Raw genomic sequence first — 24,373 nt, 5'->3', positions numbered from 1 at the left:
AAGAGACCTTCCTGCAAAGCTACCGGAAAAACTATGTGAAAGTGCACCTAGGGCAAAACCCCTTTTATTTAGTTAATAGTAGTTAATTAATAAAGAAAATCTATTTATGACATTATTTTTGACAGGATCCTCATTTTACAGCATTTTTACACAAATGCCTAAAACTTTTGACTGCATTGTATTTGCAGATAGGTTTGTTGAAGTTCTTGAGCCATTAATATGGCAATATTTGTTTTTAATTCATTATAAAGAGTTCCAAGCACCACAAAACTGCTTGTCCCCACAGGCATGTACAGAGGGCAAAGTGCTTTATTTTGAGGTTAAAAAAACAGGTTTTTCTAACATTTGTTAAGTCAAAGACTATAGAATACCCTTAAATGAGATTCACTGTGCCACTTGTGTTAGCATGTTTTTATTTCTGTCACACTAATTAAAATATGTCACATTTGACATGATTATCATTTTATATCCATTGATTTCTGCTACATTCAAGAGTTAAGATTTAAAGGTTTGCATCATTACGGGTTTATAACTGTTTTTCAAATATTTCATTGTTATAGCAAATACATAGTTGCGCAAATGAACTAACATCATTCGCACTTTTAACAAACCTGATTAAAATAAATAAAACAAAATCTCCTCGTTTGTTACATTATCATTATTTTTCTGTATCTGACTACAAGTGCTGAAAAAAATGTAGAAATAATATTTTATTAAAACCTTAAGTATCTTAAGCAAAGTAAGATAACATCAGTGACAGACAAAAATGGTAGTAGGATACACACAGTTTTTAAATAAAGGCACAAAAAATATAAAAAAAGGATAAAGCTGTCATTTATGTGTATTCATAAAGTCAAAGGGTAATTTAATAATGTGGTCTAAGTTTTAATGTAAGCCATACCAAAAATGGAAGTTTCTGTAGAATTACCCATTTTTATTATCCTATATTAATATGTCTAGTTCCACTTACAAGTAATATGTTTAAACTGTATTGTCTGCATTCCTTCAAAACTAGGCTTAAATATTTTCTATATGCATTACACCTTCTTTGGCTTTGCCTGACCAAAGGTCTGCAGGCACAGCAGGGGCCCGTTTCACAAAACAAGTTTACCAAATAAGCCAGGCTTATTTCAGTTAGTGTGTTTTATTTTGAACCAAATCAACTGTTGTCAGACTAACTGAAACAAGCCTGGCTCATTTCGTACACTTGTTTTACGAAACAACCCCCAGGACAAAATCAGCCTTGTTTTGCTCAGTGAACATTTCGTCCAGGACTAAATGTTCTTTTAGGCGTACAAGTGGAGTTCAGGAATTCAGAAAACTGAATAGCGCCACCTAAAGGCCGGAAGAGTAAATGAGGCCTTTTCAGAGCAACGATGGATATTTGTTAAATTCATGCTACTGGTTTCTACTCATTATCGATATATAACCATATTCAACCTCCATTTTAATCGCTGAATCGACATTCAGAGATAAATCATCGTATAATTTGCTACGAACTGCGTCGTTTTAATTGTTGGACTACGACTACTAGCGATGTCAAACGGAACTGTACGCAGAACGCAAGATGGACGCGAGCTTCTGACTTTCTGTTTCTTTTTCGTTTCGAATTTGCTCGCGCGAGCCACTCTCTTCTAGATACCGCTGTGTCCCTCGAGCAGACGGCGCGCGCTGTCGAATGAATCGGAATCCCGGTCAGAATTCGAATTCCGATAAAAACAGTTCTTCAGAACGATTCGCTGGCAGCCATTCTTTCCCACAGCCCAACGTTTGCTTGTCTTTATGTGGATTCGCTTCCTGGTTGCAACACACAGTCACACAGCCCAATTCAAGTCCTCCAAAACGCAGTTCAAGCTTGAGAGACCAGTCGTCGAGCATTATATTCCTCCTTACAGCTTTAAATAAACATTTCATTAATGTTTTACGGAAAAGGCAGTATCTTTTTATTCGTTTAAGTGGAATGTCGTGAGCCGTCGAGGATTAGAAATATCTAATATATCGAGTGCAAAGCGAAAAGCTGGGATCTATGCCTCGTCTTCATGGAGAATGTGACTACTCGATCAACAGAAGGTGACTGGCTTTAGTGCCCTAATGGACACGTTTAGTTTCTGTTTTGACGTCAATAGCGTTTGTATCATCCGTTTTGTGGTGAAATATCTAGTCGTGCATTTTTACATTTTTATGTATTCAGAAATTCAATCCACACTATTTTTGTGTGTGTGTGTTCATTTTGTTTGTTTGAGAACTAACGTTACCGAAACTGGTTAATATTTTTTTAGGTTCAGTCATAGGTATTTCAATATAGTCACACTATTGCAGCTTTGTGAACAATTTTAAACGACTATCCTATTTTGGTTGAAAGAAAACAGGAATAACTTAAAGGTTTGGTTGGGTGTTCTTAACTAAAGTTCTGCAGTTGAGTCAGCATGGGCCTGGTAAAACTACACGTGATAGTTTTAACTTTGCTCCAAGCTTTTGGATTAATTTGAATAAGGGTTGACTACAATCACGTTTTTTGCTGTTTACAACTGAACAGTGTCCTCTCTTGTACTTGGATCAATAAGTGTTTTCTAGATCTTTCTGCATGATCTCTTATATGAAAATTATTCTTATTTTGGTCTTATTCTCAATGATTTGACATTTCTAAATGTAAATTATGGCCAGTAATGTTGATGTATTTACAGTTATGTGATATAAACCTCTTTCCATGTTTTATTTTGTGTATACCCTTATGAAAATTAACCATGGTTTTGCTACAAATAAAACAAAAAAAAACATGGTTACTATATTTAAACCACAGTAACCACAACTTATCCACTTAACCATAGTTTTAGCCGTGGTATGTGTAGTAAAACTGGTTGTACAAATAATGATCAATATGCCAAAAAATAAAATAAATAACACACGAGTACTACACTTTTAGTATAATAATTTTCATAAGGGTATAAATGTTGAGTTTTTAAGATTGTCACAATTGACATTGCAATATCGATTTTGTTTATTATTATAAATGTGGTTACTGTTTGTAGCTGGTCTAAGATGAACATTAGCTGGTTCTAGCATGGTTTACAGGCGTTTCAAAAACCAGCTTGACCACATTTAACTGGTATGACCAGCTAATACATTTTTTTTCTAGAAAAGTTAGAATTTGGAAATCCACCATGTGCTGAAGAGAATAGGCTGCATTTCATATTCTGTATAGTTGCATCAGTTAATAATGAAAAGATTCATTTAATATGTGAAATTAAAGTCATTGTATTCTACATTAGGAAGATTAGTCTGGAAACAGGAGTCTTGCGCAATTTTACTGCACTTGATGAACATGGGGTTCTTTCAGCATAAGGATTGCACAATTGTTCTTTCTTTAATGCCGAATACTGTTTTGTTTGTTTTAATGTTGTTAAGCCAGTTCATGAAACTGTTGGTTTTTCCTAACAAAGTTATTCAGAAAATGTCTCTCTATGAGACTTCTTGCTTTTATTGAGCATTTATCTCAAAATGTCCTTGAGATGACTTTTACAACATGCTCTCTGGTTATGATTCCAGAGCGACAATATGTGACCTCCATTTTGTTAGTTATTGGAAATAAGTAATGTTTTGGAAGGTTGTGAAGCAGTTAGTATAACTCAAACATGTGTCCTGTTTTACCAGGTCTTCTGCAGCCTGTGCATCCAGGCTCAGTAACCTTTAACGAGAGTATTCTAGCCCCACTTCATAACAACTATTTGTATGAAGAATCAAAAGAATGTTTCACATACAATTCTGCCCATTTGATCAACAATGGCGCTTTACAAAAACGGGTAAGTTTTTGTCCGAATGTTCCCCATTCTGCATTTAGTTTACAGTGATTTAGTGAGATTTGCATCATGTTATAACAAATCTCTTCTTCCAACAGTATGCTGCCTTTCGTTCCGAGAAACGGGAAAAAGGATATTCTGAAAAGGAACTTGAAGAGTCATTTGGCTTCCTGTTGTTTGATGATGCGTACAGGGTATAGGAATACAACACTAAGGGAGCTTATTGAATTGACCTGATATCAAAACTGTTCTTTCTAAAACTTCAAACCCATTACTGTAATATCTGTTTTTCCACAGGCAAGGAAAATTGGCAAAACAGGCTTGTTGGTTGGACAAGCAAAATGCACTACTCTTGGAGACTCCTCGAAAGGTAAAGAAAGCTAGCCATTGCATTATTTGGTGGTCGTTTCAGCTTAACAGCCCGATGTGTTTACTTGCATGCACAAGATAATATTTCACATGTGACTGCAGCAAGATCAGGCAAGGGGAGGTTCTGAAGCCTTCATACTTTTTCTGACAGGACTTGATGTGAATGTGCTATTGTCAGCAACGGTTACTGGCATGATTTTCATTGGCACAATTCAGTGAATTGTTAATAAATCATAGCTTTTATTCTTTTTATATACAAGTGTTGTAAGTGAATTGCAACTTTGTTGTATTGCAACTGAGCAACTGCTTCAAACCAAGTAAATTACTAACCAAAATAGCATATAACAGATTAAAATTATGGCTTTTAATAGTAGTAGTGTTCAGTATAACTGCACATTTCGTCTGGTCTCTCTTACAAATGGAAAAGAAAAGTGAAAGTATGCTACGTAAGAGATACAGTTAATCTATAGAAAGAGAAAGTGAAGTTTGCTTTTACATTGGTCTTCTCACTATGAGCTCAAATAACCTAGATACAGAAGTATTTACTTATATTACATGTTTGCTAGAGACTGCAGGACCGTTATAAACTACTGCTATATAACACTATAATTATATACTAATATACCTGCATATTATTGCTTTTTTGTTGGTTTTGATTGCCTCTCTTGTCCTCATTTGTAAGTTGCTTTGGATAAAAGCGTCTGCTAAATGACAAAATATAAATATAATGTACATGTAAATAACAAAACAAAAATTGAAATTTTAAAACAAGTCCCGAATCAAATAAATAACACAAAATAATTATCTTCATATAATCAAAATACCACTTTGTCTGTGCTCTTTACATTTAAAATTAGAGGCAACCACTGCATTTTAATCAAGAACCAAAAAAAGATGCTGAATACATGCAACATGAGCAGTTATCTAAATTGTTTTGAATAATTTAAAAATTTAAAGCAAAAACAGAATGGTCTGACTTCAGTTTAGTGAAACTTTGCATAAAAGAATATCTGCATGCAACAGAAATGGCAGATGAGCTGAATGAGACGCAGATGTCCTCTTTGCCAGCATTTAGCACTTAAAGCTTTTCCTTGGTTTCTGCTGTAAACAAAGCAGCGTTGCACTTGAACTTTAATATGCATTATACAGAGGCAAGATGAAAAGAAAAAAAATACCATCTAAACTTTTCTAAAGACAGTAAGTTTCCCTCAGACTTAAATATAAAACACTACCCCTAAATTAATCGCAATTTGTTTACCATCAACCGATTTGAATCGGTACGTATTTAAATCATGGTTAATCATTACATCACTGAATAATAAACAATCTGCAACTGAAAAAAATAAATACAATTTTACTCAATGGGATGGTTCACCCAAAAAAGGACAATTCTGTCATTAATTAATCACCCTCATGTCGTTCATCCTCGGATCACAAATTAAGATATTTTTGAAGAAATCTGAGAGCTTTCTGACCTTGCATAGAGAGCAAGGGAGCTACCACAGTCAAGGCACAGTAACACAGTAAGGACATCAGTAAACCGAGAGTACCACTACACGTGCATTCCTGCACAAAAGCAGCCTGCGTCGTGATGCTCTCCAAAATGGTCCCAGGGTGACTTAGAGGAGAATAATTGTTGTATAAATTGGTTACTTTTGTTTTCTTTGTGCATAAAAAGTATTCTTGTAGCTTTGTAAAGTTATGGTTAAAACACTGATGTCACATGGACTGTTTTACTGATATCCTTAAAGCATTTCTGACCATTTATTTGACCCTATGGTCAAATGCAGAGGATAATAGGTTTAAATATTTATTTTAATTACAATTTATTAAAGGGGTCATATGATGTGATTTGAACTTTTTTCTGTCCAAATGTTCACGCAAAGAAGGAAGGTGTGGTTTCATTAACTGCAGTTAGTGTTGAAGCAGCCATGTCAGTGAGATGCTGTGTGTATCTAGGTAAAAGCAAAAGAACTTCATTTGGCCTTCTGAAAGTAGATGCATTTAGGAATCTTTAACAGATCAGCAACATATTTTATGGATGACTGTTACTATCATATTAGTGTCCTTAAATGCAGATATATTTTCAGACCCAGTGAGTAATCAGTAGGAGGGTAAGGGAAAGTTTCTATATGTTTTCTGACCATCTGATGTAAACCAAAACGTCAAGAACTGAGTGTATGGGCATACACATTTTTTTCAAACAACCTGAAAAATCTATAACAAAACCATTTTGTTATATGATTTAATATTGCCTGCAGTCTTGACCAGATTTTTGTGTTTTCTATTAAAAGCCTGTTTATGCAAGACTAGTACTTGCTGGCTTAATAATTACCAGCGCTAAAGATTAAACTTGTTTGCTGCAGTTTGACATGTCAAGGTAAACAGACCTTCCTGAGAATTCCTTGTGCACCTTTTTTTCTCATCCAAAAAAATGCTGAAAAACTAGTATTGGGTAAGTAAAACACTTCCTTAGAATTTTGGAATTACACCTTACTTTGAAGCACACGTTGTTTGCTTTGATCTTCAGACATTATATTTTTGTAACATAAAGACTTCTTTGAGGGCTCATATTTCACAGTTGGGATCTCGTGGTGTATGAACACCATCAGAGCTCTCAGGGCCTTATATGTTTTGTCTTGTGAATATCTGAAATGTGGGTTGAAAATGTGGGTAGAACATTTGTGTGAAATGTAGCTATTGCATAGAGTTCTGTTGCACTGTTGTGTAGTTGTTTTCTAGTATTGTTGAGGTGATAATTATCTAATTATATTTCTGATATAAATTAGGTGTCTATATCTCAAAATACTCGGACTGCCTTGACCTGAAGCGCTGGTACGATGGGAAGACAGGGTACATAGTCCTTATGAAGCTGACCAAGGTATGCAAGTTGTTGGAAAATTTTAATTCTTCCACCCACATTCTATTACTTTGTGCTGATTTTTTCCTAATGCACCTCATGCAAACATGTTTTCTTATATATTTATATTTCTTATATATGTATCAGGGGAGAGTGAAAGAGGTTACAGACAACTACACCCAGAATTTCACTCCTCCGACAGCTGGCTACGACTGCCACATATCAGATCAGCTTGGTGCTGTGTCTTCAACTACTAGTTCTTTCTTGGCTTATGAGCTAACACAGGTGCTAAAGCTTTCAAAAAAGCTTCCTTCCTTCCTTCCTTGGTTTCAAACTGTAAATTTAACGAAGTTGGTTTGTCTTACAGTACTACATGTATGAACTCAGTGATGGAAGCAATGAAATAGACACATGTCCAAGACATGCTTGTCCGTATGCCATTGTGGCATTCTCATATGGGAAGATGAGCACCATGCCAGAGTTGGAGCAAAAAAGGTTTGACAGTTTTTATACTCTTTTGTATCTTATTAAGAGAAACTTTGTTTTACATGTGATAATGGTGATTTTTGACAACTAAAGTTTTTTTTTTCCCTACTGTTTCTTTTAAAGCCAAGACAAAACAGGTAAGCATTAGATTATTTTGCATGCTTTTTTCTGTTTTTGTGGTGAAATTGCAAATAGGGTAATTAGTGAAGATTGTTTAATTCACAATCTTGTCCATTTGCATTCTTTCATTTATTGTAAAGGGTTTTGCACTTCTTTTGCATAATATTCACTGTATTTTAAATGTTCCTTTGAGAGTGTGTAAATATCAACATGGTGTTTTAAGCTAATCTTGTATTGTAGTGTTTCATTACCAACCATGGATTGGCCAGTTCAAGATTGAATCTACTATCTATGATGTTGGTCTTCAGTCTTCGAGCGGAGCCTGGTTCCCAGCCAAACTGTATGTTTTATTTAACAACATGTACAAACCATATCTGGTAATTCACCAAAAAGCTGCCCAAAAATCAAGGGTAGATTAATATGTATACTATACTATGTACTTATACGCCATAGGACTGAAATGCAAACTGTATTTTCAGCCCAAAGACAGTTGAAATTGACCGAGCAATTTGTGTGTCTGAACTGAAGAGGACCTTGCCACGTGAAATCTTTGAAACTTGCATAGTGGGTGAAGGTGTGTTTAACATTTTATATTGGTAACTGACAGTATCACCAATATTGGTGCTAAAACTGTAAATGAGTGCTTGGTCGACATTTTGTAATTTATTTCCCTCCATCTCCACACAGTTTGCATAGATGGCAGATGTTTCAACTTGTATGATGTTGTGTCCTCTAAGGCGAAAAATGACCTGGCTCAGATAGCCCAAGAGCTGAAGGAAAAAGACATGGTAAATATGGAGAAGAGGGAAATATTTTTAATAATTGGATAAATCTCTGAACTAATGTTGACTAAAGTTTTTTTTTTTTTTTTTTTTTATTCAACAGGCTCTTGTTATCCCTCTGGAAGATTCTGGGTTTCTTATACTGTTACACTCTTCGCACCTCTTCTCTTATGAAGGTAAGATGTTGCCCAACAGAGAAAAAAATAAATAAATAAAAATACACCATGAGTTCCGGTTTGTTAATTAGTAATGTATGCTTTTATTAAAGGGGGGGTGAAATGCTAATTTTCACTCAATATCCTGTTAATCTTGAATACCTGTAGAGTAGTACTGTATCCTTCATATCTCCAAAAATTCTTTAGTTTTATTATATTTATAAGAGAAAAATAGTCTGTGCTGATTTTTTTCGGAAAAACACGAGCTGCTGGAGGTGTGACGTGTGGGCGGAGCTAAAGAATCACGAGCTCAAGTAGGCTTTTGCGTTGAGAGCGTTTGGAAGTTGTGACATTACCGTGAGGGAAAAAAAAACATCATCCAAAACAAACCATGGCTTACAGTCAGATTCAGCTGTTTATTTATGATCCAGAATCAGATCCCGAGGCTGAAACTGAACGAGAGCAGCAGCAGCAACGACTCGCTCCGAGCGGGGCTCGAACCCGGGTCTCCGGCATGGGAGGCAGATGCACTAATAAGGATGCAGAGACATTTTAAGCAGTTTTACTCACCGCCTGCGGTTCCAAAACACGACCTTTTTCGTTGGGATTGCATCATCCTTAAGAAAAAAACTATATGCAAATCCGTCGTCAAACTGGGCCTTGTTTGTAAAACAAGCATCTTCGAAATGGAGGGAACAAACAAAAACACTTGCACAACTCCGTCAATGCTCTTTAAAAATAAACTCCGTCCACTGGTCCCTTTTTTTTTTTTTTTTTTTTTTTAGGGTTGTCTTGCCCTCGCAACTAAAAACACACTTCTTTTGTGACATTTCGCTCTCGCTCTGATCAGTGAATGCCTGTTGTGCTCTCAGTGCTGTGCTATATGGGAGCGTGCGCTCTTCCGGCAGACGTGTCCTTAGGACCCATATAAGGAAATTCCGCTCCATCTAATGTCACACAGAGCCATACTCGAAAAAAACTTTCTGAAACTTGTGACAAACCGGAACGTACTTCAAACGTACAACTTAATTTTTGAAACTTTGTCCATGTTTAGCATGAGAATCCAACTTTTTAACAGTGTAAAAAACTCAGTATGCATGGCATTAGCATTTCAACCCCCCTTTAATGCTGTCAATTCCTAAACTACACTATATTACCAAAAATCCTAAATATATATTTGTTTATATCTGATTATTAGACATAAAATAAAAAATATATATATACAGGTGCATCTCAGTGAATTATGCCGCATTTCCACCGAAATTACCCGAAACAATTGTACCAGGAACTTTTTTCCCCAGGAACTTTTCCCCCACTAGACCTGTTGCTTTCTGCATTTCCACTGCGGTCTAAAGTACTGGGAAGATTAGGTAAATAGACTGGTGACGTAGGTCTGCGCGCATTTCTCAATGGGTCATGTCGGATACATCGTATTTACGAGTTAAATGCACATGTATGCCGCCACAGTTGTAATTACGAGTGGGAAACTTTCTTTAAGCTCAAGAGTTTCCGAGTTGGGGGCTTGTCAATGAGAAACATGAGAGAATCAATGGAACAATGGATATGTTTGTTGTTGAAAGTAATTTTTTAGTTGAAATTGATAGACAGGATTGCAATATAACAATTAATACGTTTTTATGTGATACAGATTTAAGTGGCTTCATAAATTATAAAAAAAAATTAATAAAAATGCAAACCACACCTGATGCAAATTCTTAGCTTTTTATTTTCTATAAGGAGAGTTGTATGTTGTATTTTCTTAAGTAAGTACAAACTTCCCAGAAGGACTTGAACGCAACAAAAGTATGCATATTTTGGAAGTGCATACTCGGTAGTTCGGACTTTGTGCATTCGATGTGATGCAAATCCGGTAATTCTGCAAACAGCAGCATACTTGATAACATCAGACAGCTCGTTTTGGCTACTGCAATTTTCCTCACAGGTTATTTACAATAAAACGAAATAGGATTTCAAATACCACCGCCTCCTTTCATTTTCATTTAAACATAATAATAGCCCCATAAATGTACTTAGTTCAGGGAAATGTGTGTATATATATATATATATACAGCCATTACAATGAAACAAAATATTATAAGGAAAAAAACATATATAAGTCGCACTGGACTCTTGACAGATTGGGGACGGAAGGGGGGGACTGATAGTGGTCATGTAATCTTTATTTATAATTTATTATTATTATTATTTAATAATAATAATATAATTATTATAAACAAGTTATGTATGGTATTTCAAAAATTTCAAGTTAATAATAAAACAATTTACGAAAAATATTTTTAAAGCTTGTGTCATGTGGTGCCCCCCTAGTTGTTGTGAATGGTTGGTGCCCCTGGGCACTGGCCCAAGTCCCTTGTGGATAATCCGGCTATGCGTGCGTGTGTGAGTGTATGTGTGTGTGTGTGTGTGTGTGTGTGTGTGTGTGTGTGTGTGTGTGTGTGTGTGTATATATATATATATATATATATATGAGAGAGAGAGATTTTGTGACCATTTTAGTCATTTTTAAATAATAGTAAAAGTTATTTTAATTTATTTTATTTCTAGATGCAAAGTCTGGTAAGGCAGCAGCAATTCAAGGCATGTTTATTTTCCCAGACTCAAGAACTGTGCCAAGAGGTATTAAGGAGAATAATTTTATTTATTAGATTTTTAAAACTATGTACTTAATGCAGCTTTTATTTGAAAGTCTTTCACATCTTATAAACATATCTTTTGTATGGTTTTATGTTTAGATGCCAAGTGTGACCTGCAAAATACTAAGGTGTCAACAGAAATAATGCAAGTAATCCCAGCGCTCAACTATGCAGAAACCGAGATGGAAAAATGTCCTCCAAACCAGCAGGGGCACTCCCAGGTGTCTTTAGAGAAGCATTTGCAAGACTATGGCACTCTTTTTCACCCAGGGCTATTGGATGTTCCCACCAGGGAAGCCAGTATGTTTCCAGATCAATATGATGTGCCTGGTGGTTTTACCTTAATATCACCTAAATGGTCAAAGGAGGCTGGCACTCAATTAAAATCTTATTTTGATGAGCCATGTGGCTTTACTATTCCAGTAGGGAGGGCATTGGAGTTACTCACTGCTGGTCGACAACAGCGTGGTGATGATCATGACGATGATGTCTATTACTGTATATCATCACCGGAGGAGGTGCCACAGACTGATGGCCACATTGAAATGGAGGAGACAAAGCAATCTGAGGCCATCAGTGATGCCTCTGACAGAATAGCTGCAACAGTTAAGAGACAAAAAGATGAGCAAAAGCATTTGTCCACAGAGCAGCCTCAGCCTGCTTTGCCAGTTACAGTAGGTGACAGTGTGTTGGAATATCCAACTTCCACAGTGTCACCCAAATTGGGTGATGTCCCTGCAAAGAATTGCGTAAGTATTGAGAATGATGTTGAGAAAACATCTCAAGGTAGTATTAGAGGAGATGCTGATGGAGTCGGCGTATCTACAAAAGAGACTCCCATCCAAACTAGCAGTACACCATTAATCAAATCAACAGAAGAAGGTGCTGCTGGGGGGATGGAGGATAATACACATCCTGAGAAAACGTTACCTGATCCTGATAAGAAAGTAAATCGGCGGTCCTTTTCAAGGCGTAGAGGTAGCAGGCGTAGAACTCATTGGAAAACCATGAAGAATAAAAAAGAAGTAAAAAAAAACATTGCTTTACCAACTTCAAGTTTGCCTGTCGTTTTGCCAGTGAATTCTCCCGATGAACCTACGAAAGACCAGATTAAGACTGAAACCTTTCATCCTGATGACATCAATCAAAAAACCCATTCAACTCGTAGGGGCAAGGGACGCAGGAAAAGGGGTGTGAATCGAAATCTGATTAAAGCCAGACAAGTACAAGACCCTTTATTAAGTGTGACAACTGAAACTATAGATGATCAAAGTCCCTCAAAAAGAGATTGGCGGTCACATCCAAGGCGTAAAAGATTGTGGAATACAGATGCCAATCTGAAACGGTCTTTAAGATCATATGCTGTAAAGAATGATAAGGAGACTAAAGTAAATATACAGCACAATGAAACAAAACAAAGTTTGTCTAGCACACCCAAGAGGAAGATGGAGGGATTTAACTTAAGGGAACGATATGGCCTAAAGACCATAATTACAAACTGTGGTAGAGTCTTTGTCCCACATGGTTCAGATGCTGACATAGAATCTGCACAAAAGGAGAAAACACATGTTGAGATGAGCATTGACACCGATGCAGAAATTATTTCTCCTCTGGAAAACAAATCCAAAGAACAGGTGGAAAATAAGGGAGAATCTCCCTTGAAGGATAAGGAAGAATTGCCCTCTAAAGATCCACTGGTCAATGACGAAGAAGGCTCAGACAGCACTTCTAAAGACATGCCAAGTGCTCTCTTGTCAGCATTAAGGATTTTGAGAAAACTTCACAAAACCCATCCATCAGAAAGTGACAGAAGTCAGGATGTATGTCCAGAAAAGTCCATTAATGCTCCATCAAACGTGGCTGTAGGTGTCCAAAAAAATAAAGATCATCCTGTTGCTGTTCAAGCAGATGCAACTTCCAGTGTTCCTGGAGTTTCTGACCAATCCACGTCCCTGGACCCAAAAGTATCCTCTCCTGACAAAATCAAAAAGAAAGCAAAACATGTGTACAGTGCAATATCTATAAGCAAATTGAAGACGGTGCTCAGACGGGGAAAGAGGGTGAAATCTCCTTCCCCTGGTGACAATGCAAAATCTGAGTCAGATAACGCAGGGCCAGAGTCCAAAAAAGGAAAACTGAGCACCATCGTGGATCAGAAGTGTAATACTGCCCAAAATGAGCTGACAGACAAAGGATCACAACCCATAAATGATGAGGCACAGCACACGCCAATGAAAGGTGTGGAGTTGACAAAAAAACCTGTGTCTTGGAGAGGTCTTATTCACAAAGCATCAAAAGAAAATGGTAAGAAAATTATTAGTTTAGACATTCTGTAATTTAAAAAATTTTTCATATACCAAGAGTGAGAAAGTGTCCGGAAAGTGTTGTGTGTATATTTGCAACCAATTTCAAACCTCAAACCTCCTTTGTGATTACATTTCATTCTATTTAGTAAATTACACTGGCTTGATATTGAGGCATAATTATGCTGGTGTATTAAAATTGGCCCCACATTTTCCCTCTCCATGTGTCTATCTTCTGTGTGCACGTTCTTCTGCTTCTTAAGGCCACTGTCTTACTCTACACGCCCTTCTTCTTTTGCATGTCTGCTTGATTATGCACTGCTTCTACTGCTATTTTATGCTTTGTCTTTGTTTTTGTCTATTTCTTACAGGGTCCCTCAATTTTGACACATCAGCACCTTTTGAAATAGCTAAACATGCTGACCCGCAGCTCATTTCTTCACTTATTGGGGATGGGGTGGGAAGCAGACGAATTAGCACTGATGCCAAAGCCAGTGCACAGAGACTGAGCACGGGTGCGTCTCTGCCCTCAGATGCTTTGAGTTTACTGGCTGACTTGGCCCTTGGTGCAAGTAACGATAAAATGTTAAAAAACTTAGAAGCCAAAGCTGGCCAGGAGGCCCTTGATGGAGTGAAGGCTAGCGGCTCCCCGGAGTCAGTCCTTCATGCACTTCTTCGTTATCCATCGGCCAGATTTAAATTACCCCCCAGGTCTCCTTTCCCAGAAGGTCTTTTAGTGACTGGGGAACTGATTTTGGAAATATCAAAAGAACATTCTTACTCACAGCCCACCTCTCCGCTGTCAGGTTTGTCAGGTCCATCTCTCAAGGTTTCTTTTCCATCCGGAAGTGTAGAATCGCCTCTGTCATTGAAAACTGGGCTTCATCTGAGCCTACCCAAAGATGCTGTGGCCTCATGTCGTCAAGAGGAAGGGGGTAAAGCAGAATGGAAGCATTTGATTTCTCCAAATAAGCCATTGTCTGAGATCCTCAAGACAAAACCGCGAAGATCAAGAATTTTACGCAACAGAAGCATAATCGAAAAGGAGGGAATGATTCATGTGACGAGGATTTGGAAAGAACCTTATGATTTTAAATTTGACAGCAAGTTCACCAATGACAGTAAAGACAAAACTGTCACACGAGCACTTCATGGGTAAGTACTGCTTGTTGCCCCAAAATTTCGGTTAAGGTTTAAATATGATTATTAAAGTGCATATTTAATATTGTTTTTATGTTGATATTTGCACAAGACAAATATCAAAATATTATGGCCTTAAGTTACTATTTTTCTGATTAGGGATGTGTATAGTGACAATTTAAAGGAATAATTCACCCAAAATGAAAAACAAAAAAATAAGGATTTGTTTTTTCATCTGCTGGTTTTTACTTGCCTTTCCAATATTTTCATCCATCCCACTAAAACAATTATTTTAAAACTATTATTTTTTTCTATTTTCCATAAATATTTATATTGTTTAATTAAATGCCACATGATGCAAACCATTACTGATTGGTTTGTATTTATTCTGATACTATCAAGACTATCACAAGTCTTTACAATTAAAATTTCTCTAATTTAGCCATATAACATTTTTATGCAGGTGGTGACAAATCAGTGGAATTTGCAAAACCAATGTAGAATTTTACAAAACACCAAAATGTCTTGAGTTTGCAAGATAGAAAAAATTCCACATGCTTAAAATATGCCAAAGATCTGATTTGCACCCTCTGTAACAGTTTAACATATTTTAACAGTTTTTGTGGTAATCCTTTGAGTCATCATAACCCAGAATCCAGAAAGGCTCTGATTTCTTTTTCTCTTTCCTAATATTGACAGGAAATGGAACTTCAACATTGAAGATACCTATGAGGATGTCCATCTTATTTTTCACATGTGGATTGGTCTTTTCTATAGTAAGGCCACGTCCAGGTTATTTCACCTTGAAAACTGCACTGCATTTCCAAAGGAGAAGACGGTTGAAATGGTTCATTTGGACATAAACGCTATTCAGAATGCTGTGTCATTGCTCAATGTTGATTTGAGCCAGAAAGAAGACTCTGTTTTGGATCTTTCTGTGAAAAATGATGAGCCTGCAAATCTTAATTTAGTCTCCGATCAGAGCACAAAAAAAGGCACTGCATCACAATCTCATAAGCATGAAACGGCACCTAGGCATTCACCTTCTGGGACAAGTCTCTCCTCCAGTCCAAAAGTTACAGCATTGGTGGTAATGTATTATATCTTACACCATTAAAATTGAACTGTATTTAGGTGATTTTAATTGATAAATTTTTCTTTGATGAGATATTTAATATTTTTTATAGAATTTTAAAATATTCTATGACAATATAAATCAGTAATTTATCACTTTCACACCGAGCGTGAACCCAATGATTGCCGTCTGCTAATTCACGCCATTATGCTAGGTGGCACCGACCAGTAATGTATTTTTCCTTAGATATGTAATGTATGTTGTATATGGTCCATGGCTCAGTATACAGCTTTAAATTAAGATAAATAAAGTTTGGTTCTACGCCAGAAACACAAACTATCTATAATGCCTACAAGTATATAGCTTAAAATATAAATAGAGGGTATAATGAGCATCAAGCTACATTTGAAAATGTATGTGATTAGGTTTTTGCTCAAAACCCACTTTAAACCGTCACAGAGTACTTGTAATAACTTTAGATTGAGATCTAAAGTGGATTATAATTCTGTAATAAGCAGACATGCACTCTTTGTATGTTTTATAAAAGATTGAACGCAACACCTGCTTCTCATTTGTCATAAATATCCTTTATTGTTATAAAAATATCATGAGCTGCATAAAACATATAAAGAAAATTTATCGTCATAAATGTGTATTTTCTTACACATTTCATGTATAAAAAAATATTTCAATAATTTTTAATACATTATATCAAGAGATATTATCCCATGATTGACAGTTCTTGAGTGTACACCGCTGACTCATAACACTCTCTCAGAATACTCTTCTTCTGTGTTTTTTTTAAACTTTTCAAAACAGCGCCTGTTTATATATAAATAAGTTATATATTTGCTTCTTCTACAGTGTGTGTGATTTTTAAAAAAAAAATGTGTTCATATTTTCATTTCTGTTACAGAATTATAGAAATCTTGTAGATGTACCAGTGGAAAGTTCAGTCCCTGACAATGATGATGACACTGATGATGAAAATGACGTCACCACGGACTGCTCATATTCACAGCACTTGGAGAAAAACAGTGCATACAACCAGTTGTGTGAGCAAGCATCAAATATGAGAATAGGTGTTCGGATACTTCAACCAAAGGTCAGAAATGCTACAAATAATAAAGCATCCACCAGCATGGCTACTTCTGGTCCCCATAAAATTGGTGTTTTCCATCAAATTCTTGGTCCCATAAAACCATCAGCATTCTCAAAACAACACCGGCTTATTTTGGGTAGGAAAAGTTTTGATCTGGGTTTAAAGAATCAAACTGGGAATGTACCACATGTAATACTGCAAAAGGAGAAAGTGTCTGACAGTGCAGAAAGTAAAGAGATTTTTGAAGCAAAGACAGAAAGAAACAAAGATGGTACCCTAGAGGCTCTGGTTAATGAAAATGCTGACAAGACTGTTGAACTTAAAACTGGAGCATCCGTTTTTGTGGAGGAAGAGTGTGTACCTGTAGCTGAAGAGAGTAAAGTTGTATTAGATGAAGATAACCAGGATAGATGTCTGACAATGATGGAAGATGGAAGCATTGAAGAAAACATGACTTCCGAAATGCCTAGCCAAGATCAGACTAGTCATGCAGAGCATAAAGGGACTGTTCATGTAATGGAAGATCTTAAAAGTACACTAGATCTGAAAGATCATGCAAACATGATTGATGAGCCGAGAGCTGATTCATCGAATGAGACTGTTGAAGAGCATAGTGAGATTCCTCTTATAATGGAAGAACCTAAACCTGTACTAGATGACACAAGTCTAGTTGACCATGCTGATGAGCTAAGTAATATTTCATCAGATGAGACGAGAGCTGAAGAGCTTAATGAGACTTCTAATACAACTGAAAAACTTAGGCCTGTGCATGATTTGAAAGATCACTCAAATATGGCTGATGAGCTGAGAAATGCTTTATCGGAAGAGACTAATATTGAAGAGTGTAATGAGTTTCCTAATGCAAAAGAAGAGCTTATTCTGAAAGATCCATCAAATGTGGTTGATGCATCATCACATGAAACTGAAGGTAACAACACTAAAGAGCCTGTGAAAACGAAAGAAAGTTATACAGCTGAGGAAATGATGCAAGAAAATGAGATAAAATCAAAAGAAGAGGCAGACCTGGTTGGCAGTGATACTGAACATGAGACGTCCACAGCAACGGAGGAATATCTAGATGACTTTACTTTGGTTTTGGAGGATGATATGGAATTCAGTGATGAGGATTCTGAAACCAAGTTGCAGAAGGAAGTTAATGAACAAAATGGCTCCACTGAGAAATCCTCTGTCTTCAATGATGATGACCATGACATGAAGCTGCAGAAGAGTGAAAAACAACCTCAGACACCAGAGGAGGCAAACCTTGTAGATTGTGCCCTTGAAGAATTTAGAAAAGATTCACTTCTAGTTGAAGATCAGCTCATATCTGTTCAAGAGAAACACACCCTAGCTGCTAATGATCCTACTGATGGAATGCATGATGAGGGTGAAACCAAGACTACTGAGCAGAGTATAGTGGTTTATCAAGAGGCTTTTGATGTTTGTCACGAGTCAAAACCAACAAGTACTGTTGACCTCACAAAAATAGATATTAGTCATTTAGAAAAAGATGGCAAAAAAGATTTAGGCCAACAAAATGCATTTCAAGTCACTGGTGAGGATGATGCACTTTTTGATGTGAATGAAACCCAAAGTCAAGATTCTTGTGAAGATCAAATGATCGACTCAAACCAAGAACCTCTGTCCCTAAAAATCTGTGCATCACCCCCAAATACCATGACTGAATCTCATGATGAAGCAGTTTCTCTAATTGACAAACCCTCAGAAGTGGAGGTAAACCGCATGCTCTCTACTCCCACTCAAGATGAAATTCCATGTTATCCAGAGGTAAGCAAAAGATTCAGGAAAGAGGATTTGAATAGGGACTTGTACTACCAAGACGACACTGATCACGCTGACATGATGCCTCCTAAAAGTCCAGTAAGCCTTCAACCCCATGTTTCTACCACAAAGACATTATCTGACTTTACAGGGCATTATGAAGAAATCCACAGTGACAACCTAAGATGGAGTAGGAACAAATACACTGGCACAGTGGATCTTAAAGATAAATCTGCAACAACTACTGAGCATTCACCCAATGAAGACTCTTTTCCATTAAAGCACAAACTCTATCCCACCTCCCAAGAAAAAGACGACTGTAACTTCATAGAGGGTGCATCACAAAATGATTCTGAACTCTATTACATAGACGATTTACATGGATATTACCACAGATCTTATGAAGACATACCATGGTATGATTTCCAAACAGAGGAATCCATTAATCACCAGTTTTACTCATGTGGAAATGACTCTGGTGGTGACAATGATTCACCCATTTGTTCCAAGTACATTACATCTGAACGCGACTATTCCTACAAGCACAAAAAGCATGCAAAGACCGAGAGGGATGACAACTGTTGGGCAGGAAAGAAATATAAATCGGACACTCTTTCTTTCAAATACCCAATAAAGGTTACTTGTAATGCAGACTATGAGACAGAAGTAGCCCGAAGTCCAAAAAAGAAGTCTCGAAAAAGAAAATTCTGTGAAAATGCTGAGCGGGATGATGATTCTTCTGACAACATTCCAAAAACATTGTATTTGGAAAGGTATCAAACAAAGCCAACTAGGTCATTCACAGTTAGTTCCACGTCGCATGTTAAGCCAAGCACGCAGCAATTTGACTGGCGCAGGTATTTCAGAAGGGAGGCGACTTGCAGTCAGCTATTAGATGCGAGTGAGAGGGATAACAAATTTGACATTCCACCCTCATCCATTGTTACAATTTTAGATGGGAAAGGAAACCGTGTTATATTTAATAACTCTCCCACCATGAAACCATCTTTCGATGGAGTTAGTTTGACTAAGGGACTTGAAGACTCTTTTAATGAATGGCAGGAACAACAAAGTAAGGCTGACGTGACCCGGTCTGCACTTGATTGCGAGTACCTCATCTTCTCTCAAAGAATTAATCGGGTTCTCAATGAAACTAAGAGCTCTACCACGTCACACTGTAGGTCAAATCCTGACCCGGCTTCATGTCCCATGACTGTCCAGTTTTCAAATCTCAGTGAAGTAGAGAGTTCCCCTGAACTTTGTAAAGCACAACTATCACTTACTGATTTTAAGATTAAAGTGGACATGTCCGACAGGAAAGAGCTGAGGGAAACAGTGAGAAACCGCAAACCACATCTCCAAAGACTTTTCTGTGAAAAAGGCAGTGCTGTTGAGTTCTCCGGGATATCAGAAATAACAGAGCAATGCGCTGTTGCATACAAGTCCATGATGAACGATGTCTGCAGTGGGAAGACTCTGCCTCACCCAACTGAGCCAAGAAAGAGGAAGTTTGATCGGGATAGAGTTGACCGTTATTCTGGATTCTGTGGTCGCATGAAAAAAGATGTTTTCGACAGTCCTAAGTCTATTGTGAGTCAAGCTAAAATTAAGTACAGGTTTTACATCCTTGTCACATCAACAGATCCCTTCTTTGAGGAAACCAAGGTAAGAAAGTTAATGCATTAAAAGAATCTTATAAAGTGGTCCAAAACAGTGAAGAAAGATTTTCATGTGAATTTCGATGATTTATAGAACCTTTTGGAGATGGAAGGCCACAGACCGGTCGAGCCAGAGGAGTTTGACCTCAATGGTGATAATCAGTCCCCTTTGCTCATTATACTGAGAAATGAGGACATTGCAGAGCACACATGTAAGGTAAGTGAATGCATGAAACTCAAAATTGAATTAAAGCACTAGTATTAGTTCCTTCTGTAACAACGATGTTAAGCTAAAAATGTGTAAATCATCTTTGAAGTGGATGATTTGTCCCAGATGCAAAATTGAGTAGAATTGAGTCATTTCATTGAATCATTTAGTAAAAAAAAGACATGATTAAATGTATTTGTAGATTGGTCAATTTTGCATTTGATATTTGATTTAATTTTGCATGCTCATTTCCATACTTGTACATTTAAATTGCCTTTGCTGTTATCAAAAAAGGTAGCTATAATCGAAATAAAATATGGGGGGAAGATAATCTTTAAAAGCAGAAAATGGAGTTCAATTGAGGTTGGCTTCTGAATTTTTTATTTAACCAGGTGCCTTATTTGCTGGAATTAAAGAAGTCACCCAGTGTCCTGTTTGCTGGCATCGACCGACCCGATGATGTGGTGAACTGCACTCACCAAGAGCTTTTTGCTAAGGGAGGCTTTATAGTATGTGATGAATTGGCTCTCGACACACTTACTCTAGGTACTGATCAAGTTGCTACACAAATTATGCATGTTGGTTTACTGGAAATGGACTGATACATTATTACATTTTCACTGGACTTATTCTGTTAAATTTATATGAAGGTGACATGAAAAAAGTAATTGGGATTCTGCAAGAGTTAGACAAGCAAGGCAAATGGAAATGGTTTCTGCACTACAGAGACAGTCGCAGACTTCGGGAAAATGCAAGGTATTAAAAATGTGTGGGCTTTTAAGGACTGATCCTCATTGTGTTTATACAAAAGCTACGATTAGTTGGTATTTGCTTATTCAGTTGTGGCATTGAATCTCACTCTCCTCTAATGTCCTCGACAGGTCCAGTCCTGAAGCAAGCAAGAAACAGCAGTTTCTAGATTTCTGTCAGAAAGCTGGCATAGTGGAGGTCTTGCCCTATCATAACTGTGATGTCATGTCACGGGACCGACCCGACTATCTCTCTTGTTTGACTCGACTTCAGATCCAAAACGCCTCAGTTCGGTTTCATGTGTTTATTACAGGTAAGAATTTAGATTTGTTTGAGAAGTCCACAGTTGGAGTACTACGAATAACATTCATGAATAATATTTCATTTAATACTTTAAGAATTACAATAACCCAATTAATTTTTTTTACATAAAAAAATTATTTAAATGTATCAAATATATAAATTTTACCGGATTCCTATGTTTATTACAAGTGAGAGTTACAATATATAATAATGTTGACACGGTGTGTTTGTAGATGAATTGTTGTGATATTTGATGCTGCAGCCCATATAATGAATTGAAAAATATGTTTTTTAATGAGAAGATATTAATCGGCAATGTCATGTATTTTTGAAGACTCTCTGTCTTCTTCAAGTATTGAGTCCAAGTCTTGTCTCGAAGACTCAAATTTCCGTCTCTGATTCTGCTATCCACTATAGTCTTGTTGTTACATGTCATGGCTGGAATTAACTAGAGAAAACTTGTTTCCTGTTATTTTAAGTTTTATTTCTCTATCTTGGTTCCTGGTTGCTTTCTTTCATAATCAGACAGCTCTTGACCAGGTTGTAAGTTTGGTTTGAAAGTTATAAAGGTGAGACTCTACAGGCAAAAGCACAGTTTTTTTCATGCAACTGTAAAATTTTCAAGTATTTTTCAGACTTGTTGAAAGAAAACATCCAAAATGCACTTTTAAGTGCTCCTTTTATAGAACTTGATCTATTTGCAGCTGTGGATTTCAATACATATTTTTAAAGGCCATTTTCCTTAAAGTGAGATTTTTCTTCTGCACTTAGGCAAAAATCTCCACTTGAATTCAGTCTGGTAATATTGAAAATATTGCATTATCATATCAGGAGTTTCATTTCCTATCCATAATCTGTCCCAGCATATAAAATATGATGACTGTCTTATCCTGCTGCTGATATCTGAGGTTATTTCACTTTAATTTCACTATTTATCTTTCACTTCCTGGTTGTACGAGGAAAAGATAATCTGCCACACAGTAGTCTATAGCAGACCTTTATACTTCTTTAAATTAAACAGTTTAAATTAATTCAAACAGCTGTTATTATTAAAGTTATAAAATTATCTAAATGACTCAATTTAGGGAATATGTTGTGATAATTTTTACCTTTTTTTGTTTTGTTTTTTGTATTGCAGACACAACAAGTGAATCTTTTGGAACAAATGGAATTTTAACAATGAACATTTACACATTCTCACGGATCCTTTCAAACGATACATGTTCCGTGTCATAAATCCGTGTTTTTTTGTTTGTTTGTTTTTTAGTTTTTTTCCTAAATCCAATGTCTTACCATTGGTAAGTACACCTCTGTTAATAGAAATAATTTATTGTTTAGCATAAATGTTAAAGCATTTATCTTTGTCACTCATGTGTAATTGCTTAACATTTATACATTTTCCACTTTACAGTTTATAATACAACGTAAATGTACAAATATTGGTCATGGAAATGTTTTAGTATGTTTTTACCAGACGTTGTTTTTTTATAAATGAAATTTGACTGAAACTCTAATAAATGAAATGATTTAATATGGTTGTCATTATTCAGCTTTGTGTATTTAAAACATGTTATATCATAATTTATATACACAGCGGCATATTCTTTTATCTATTATGGGTGTTAAGATGTATAGTTGATGTAATACATAATACTGTAGGAACAAACTTTGATTATAATGTGTTAAGCTACTAACGTGCCTGTGTCTTCTTTATGATTAGACTTTTGGCTCTGCTCTGAAAAGGTTTAATATACAGATAATAGCTCATCATTAGTTATTATAATAGGTTGTTATCGCCCATTTAGTGTTCATTGTTGTTCTGGTAGTTCACCTTTGTGAGAGTCTAAATGTATTCCAAAATTTTTGATAAATATTTTGACTTGATATGGTTAAAAAAAAACAAATCTAAGGAAGGGGAAAAGCATTCAAGAGTCAAGGTAAGCTACTTCCTTATTGATTCTGGTTTGTATTTTACTTAGGTTTTATTTTTACTTCAGTAAGGCCTGTTTCCTTTTATTTTATTTTCCATATTTAGTGCATTAGCATTATTATGTACACAAAAAGTAGGTGATTAAGGAATAGTATATGAATTCATATCATTTTAAAAATAGGAATAGAGGCATGTTAATTTACATGCACAAAATATTTTGTTTAACTGTTTGACAAAGACAAGTGTTAAAAGATTTTGATAGACTATTTTATTTGAAGTTTGTGCATATTGTTATCAAATGCAAGTTGTGCATGCCAAAAGTATTGGGTTACCCCCTTATAATGAACAGGTTTGACTACTTTAATAGTGTTCATGAGTACAAGTCTTAATGTTTATGCATATAATGATATTCTAGGGAATTGTGTGCTTCTAATTTTATAGCAACAGTTTGGACAAGACACTTTTCTATTCTAACATGACAATGCATCTGTGTGTATGGGTAAGGTCCAAAAAGAAATGACTGATTCAGTCAGTGTGGAAGAACTTGACTGGTCTGCAGAAAGCAAAGTCCTAATTCCAGCTGAACACTCCTGGTGTTAAATGCCAAAAACTCATTACCAAACACAAATGACATGTACAGGTTCTTTTCTCAATAAATTAGAATGTCGAGGAAAAGTTCATTTATTTCAGTAATTTAACTCAAATTGTGAAATCCATGCATTAAATAAATATAATACATACAGACTGAAGTAATTTAAGTATTTGGTTCTTTTAATTGTGATGATTTTGGCTCACATTTAACAAAAGCCCACCAATTCACGATCTCAACTAATTAAAATACTCCATAAAACCAATAAAAAATAAAAATGTATGGAATTGTTGGCCTTCTGGAAAGTATG

The 24,373-nt window shown here is 36.1% G+C and overlaps 1 protein-coding gene across 4 annotated transcripts; it reads left to right on the top strand.

The window, feature by feature from the left end:
- Positions 1–1,333: 1,333 nt before the first annotated feature.
- Positions 1,334–23,075, top strand: tasor2 (transcription activation suppressor family member 2). 4 transcript variants are annotated; one of them, XM_052562822.1, is made up of 22 exons: positions 1,335–2,070; positions 3,652–3,800; positions 3,896–3,991; positions 4,095–4,167; positions 6,956–7,047; positions 7,174–7,311; positions 7,394–7,521; positions 7,636–7,649; positions 7,873–7,972; positions 8,112–8,206; positions 8,320–8,420; positions 8,518–8,590; positions 11,135–11,206; positions 11,323–13,527; positions 14,333–14,681; positions 15,366–15,756; positions 16,658–20,290; positions 20,378–20,500; positions 20,884–21,037; positions 21,142–21,247; positions 21,373–21,554; positions 22,683–23,075. In XM_052562822.1, the coding sequence occupies exons 1-22, from the start codon at positions 2,040–2,042 to the stop codon at positions 22,778–22,780; spliced, it is 8,403 nt and encodes a 2,800-aa protein (XP_052418782.1). In that variant the 5' UTR covers positions 1,335–2,039; the 3' UTR covers positions 22,781–23,075. The 4 variants fall into 4 exon arrangements, with proteins under 4 accessions (XP_052418780.1, XP_052418782.1, XP_052418779.1 ...); XM_052562819.1 differs by having other exon boundaries at positions 13,898–14,681; XM_052562820.1 differs by lacking the exon at positions 11,135–11,206 and having other exon boundaries at positions 1,334–2,070; positions 13,898–14,681.
- Positions 23,076–24,373: the final 1,298 nt, after the last annotated feature.

Source organism: Carassius gibelio, chromosome B8 (assembly GCF_023724105.1).
Source record: "Carassius gibelio isolate Cgi1373 ecotype wild population from Czech Republic chromosome B8, carGib1.2-hapl.c, whole genome shotgun sequence".
NCBI lineage: Eukaryota > Metazoa > Chordata > Actinopteri > Cypriniformes > Cyprinidae > Carassius > Carassius gibelio.
Note: the sequence above shows the minus strand (reverse complement) of the source record. Positions and strands in the feature narration are given on the sequence as shown.

Excerpts from the sequence above, each read along its gene's own strand:
- tasor2 (XM_052562819.1), top strand. The coding sequence starts at position 2,040 with ATGGAGAATGTGACTACTCGATCAACAGAAG. Across the intron at positions 7,312-7,393 it reads TGGCTTATGAGCTAACACAG|TACTACATGTATGAACTCAG; the intron begins GTGCTAAAGCTT and ends TTTGTCTTACAG. Across the intron at positions 21,038-21,141 it reads TCTCGACACACTTACTCTAG|GTGACATGAAAAAAGTAATT; the intron begins GTACTGATCAAG and ends ATTTATATGAAG.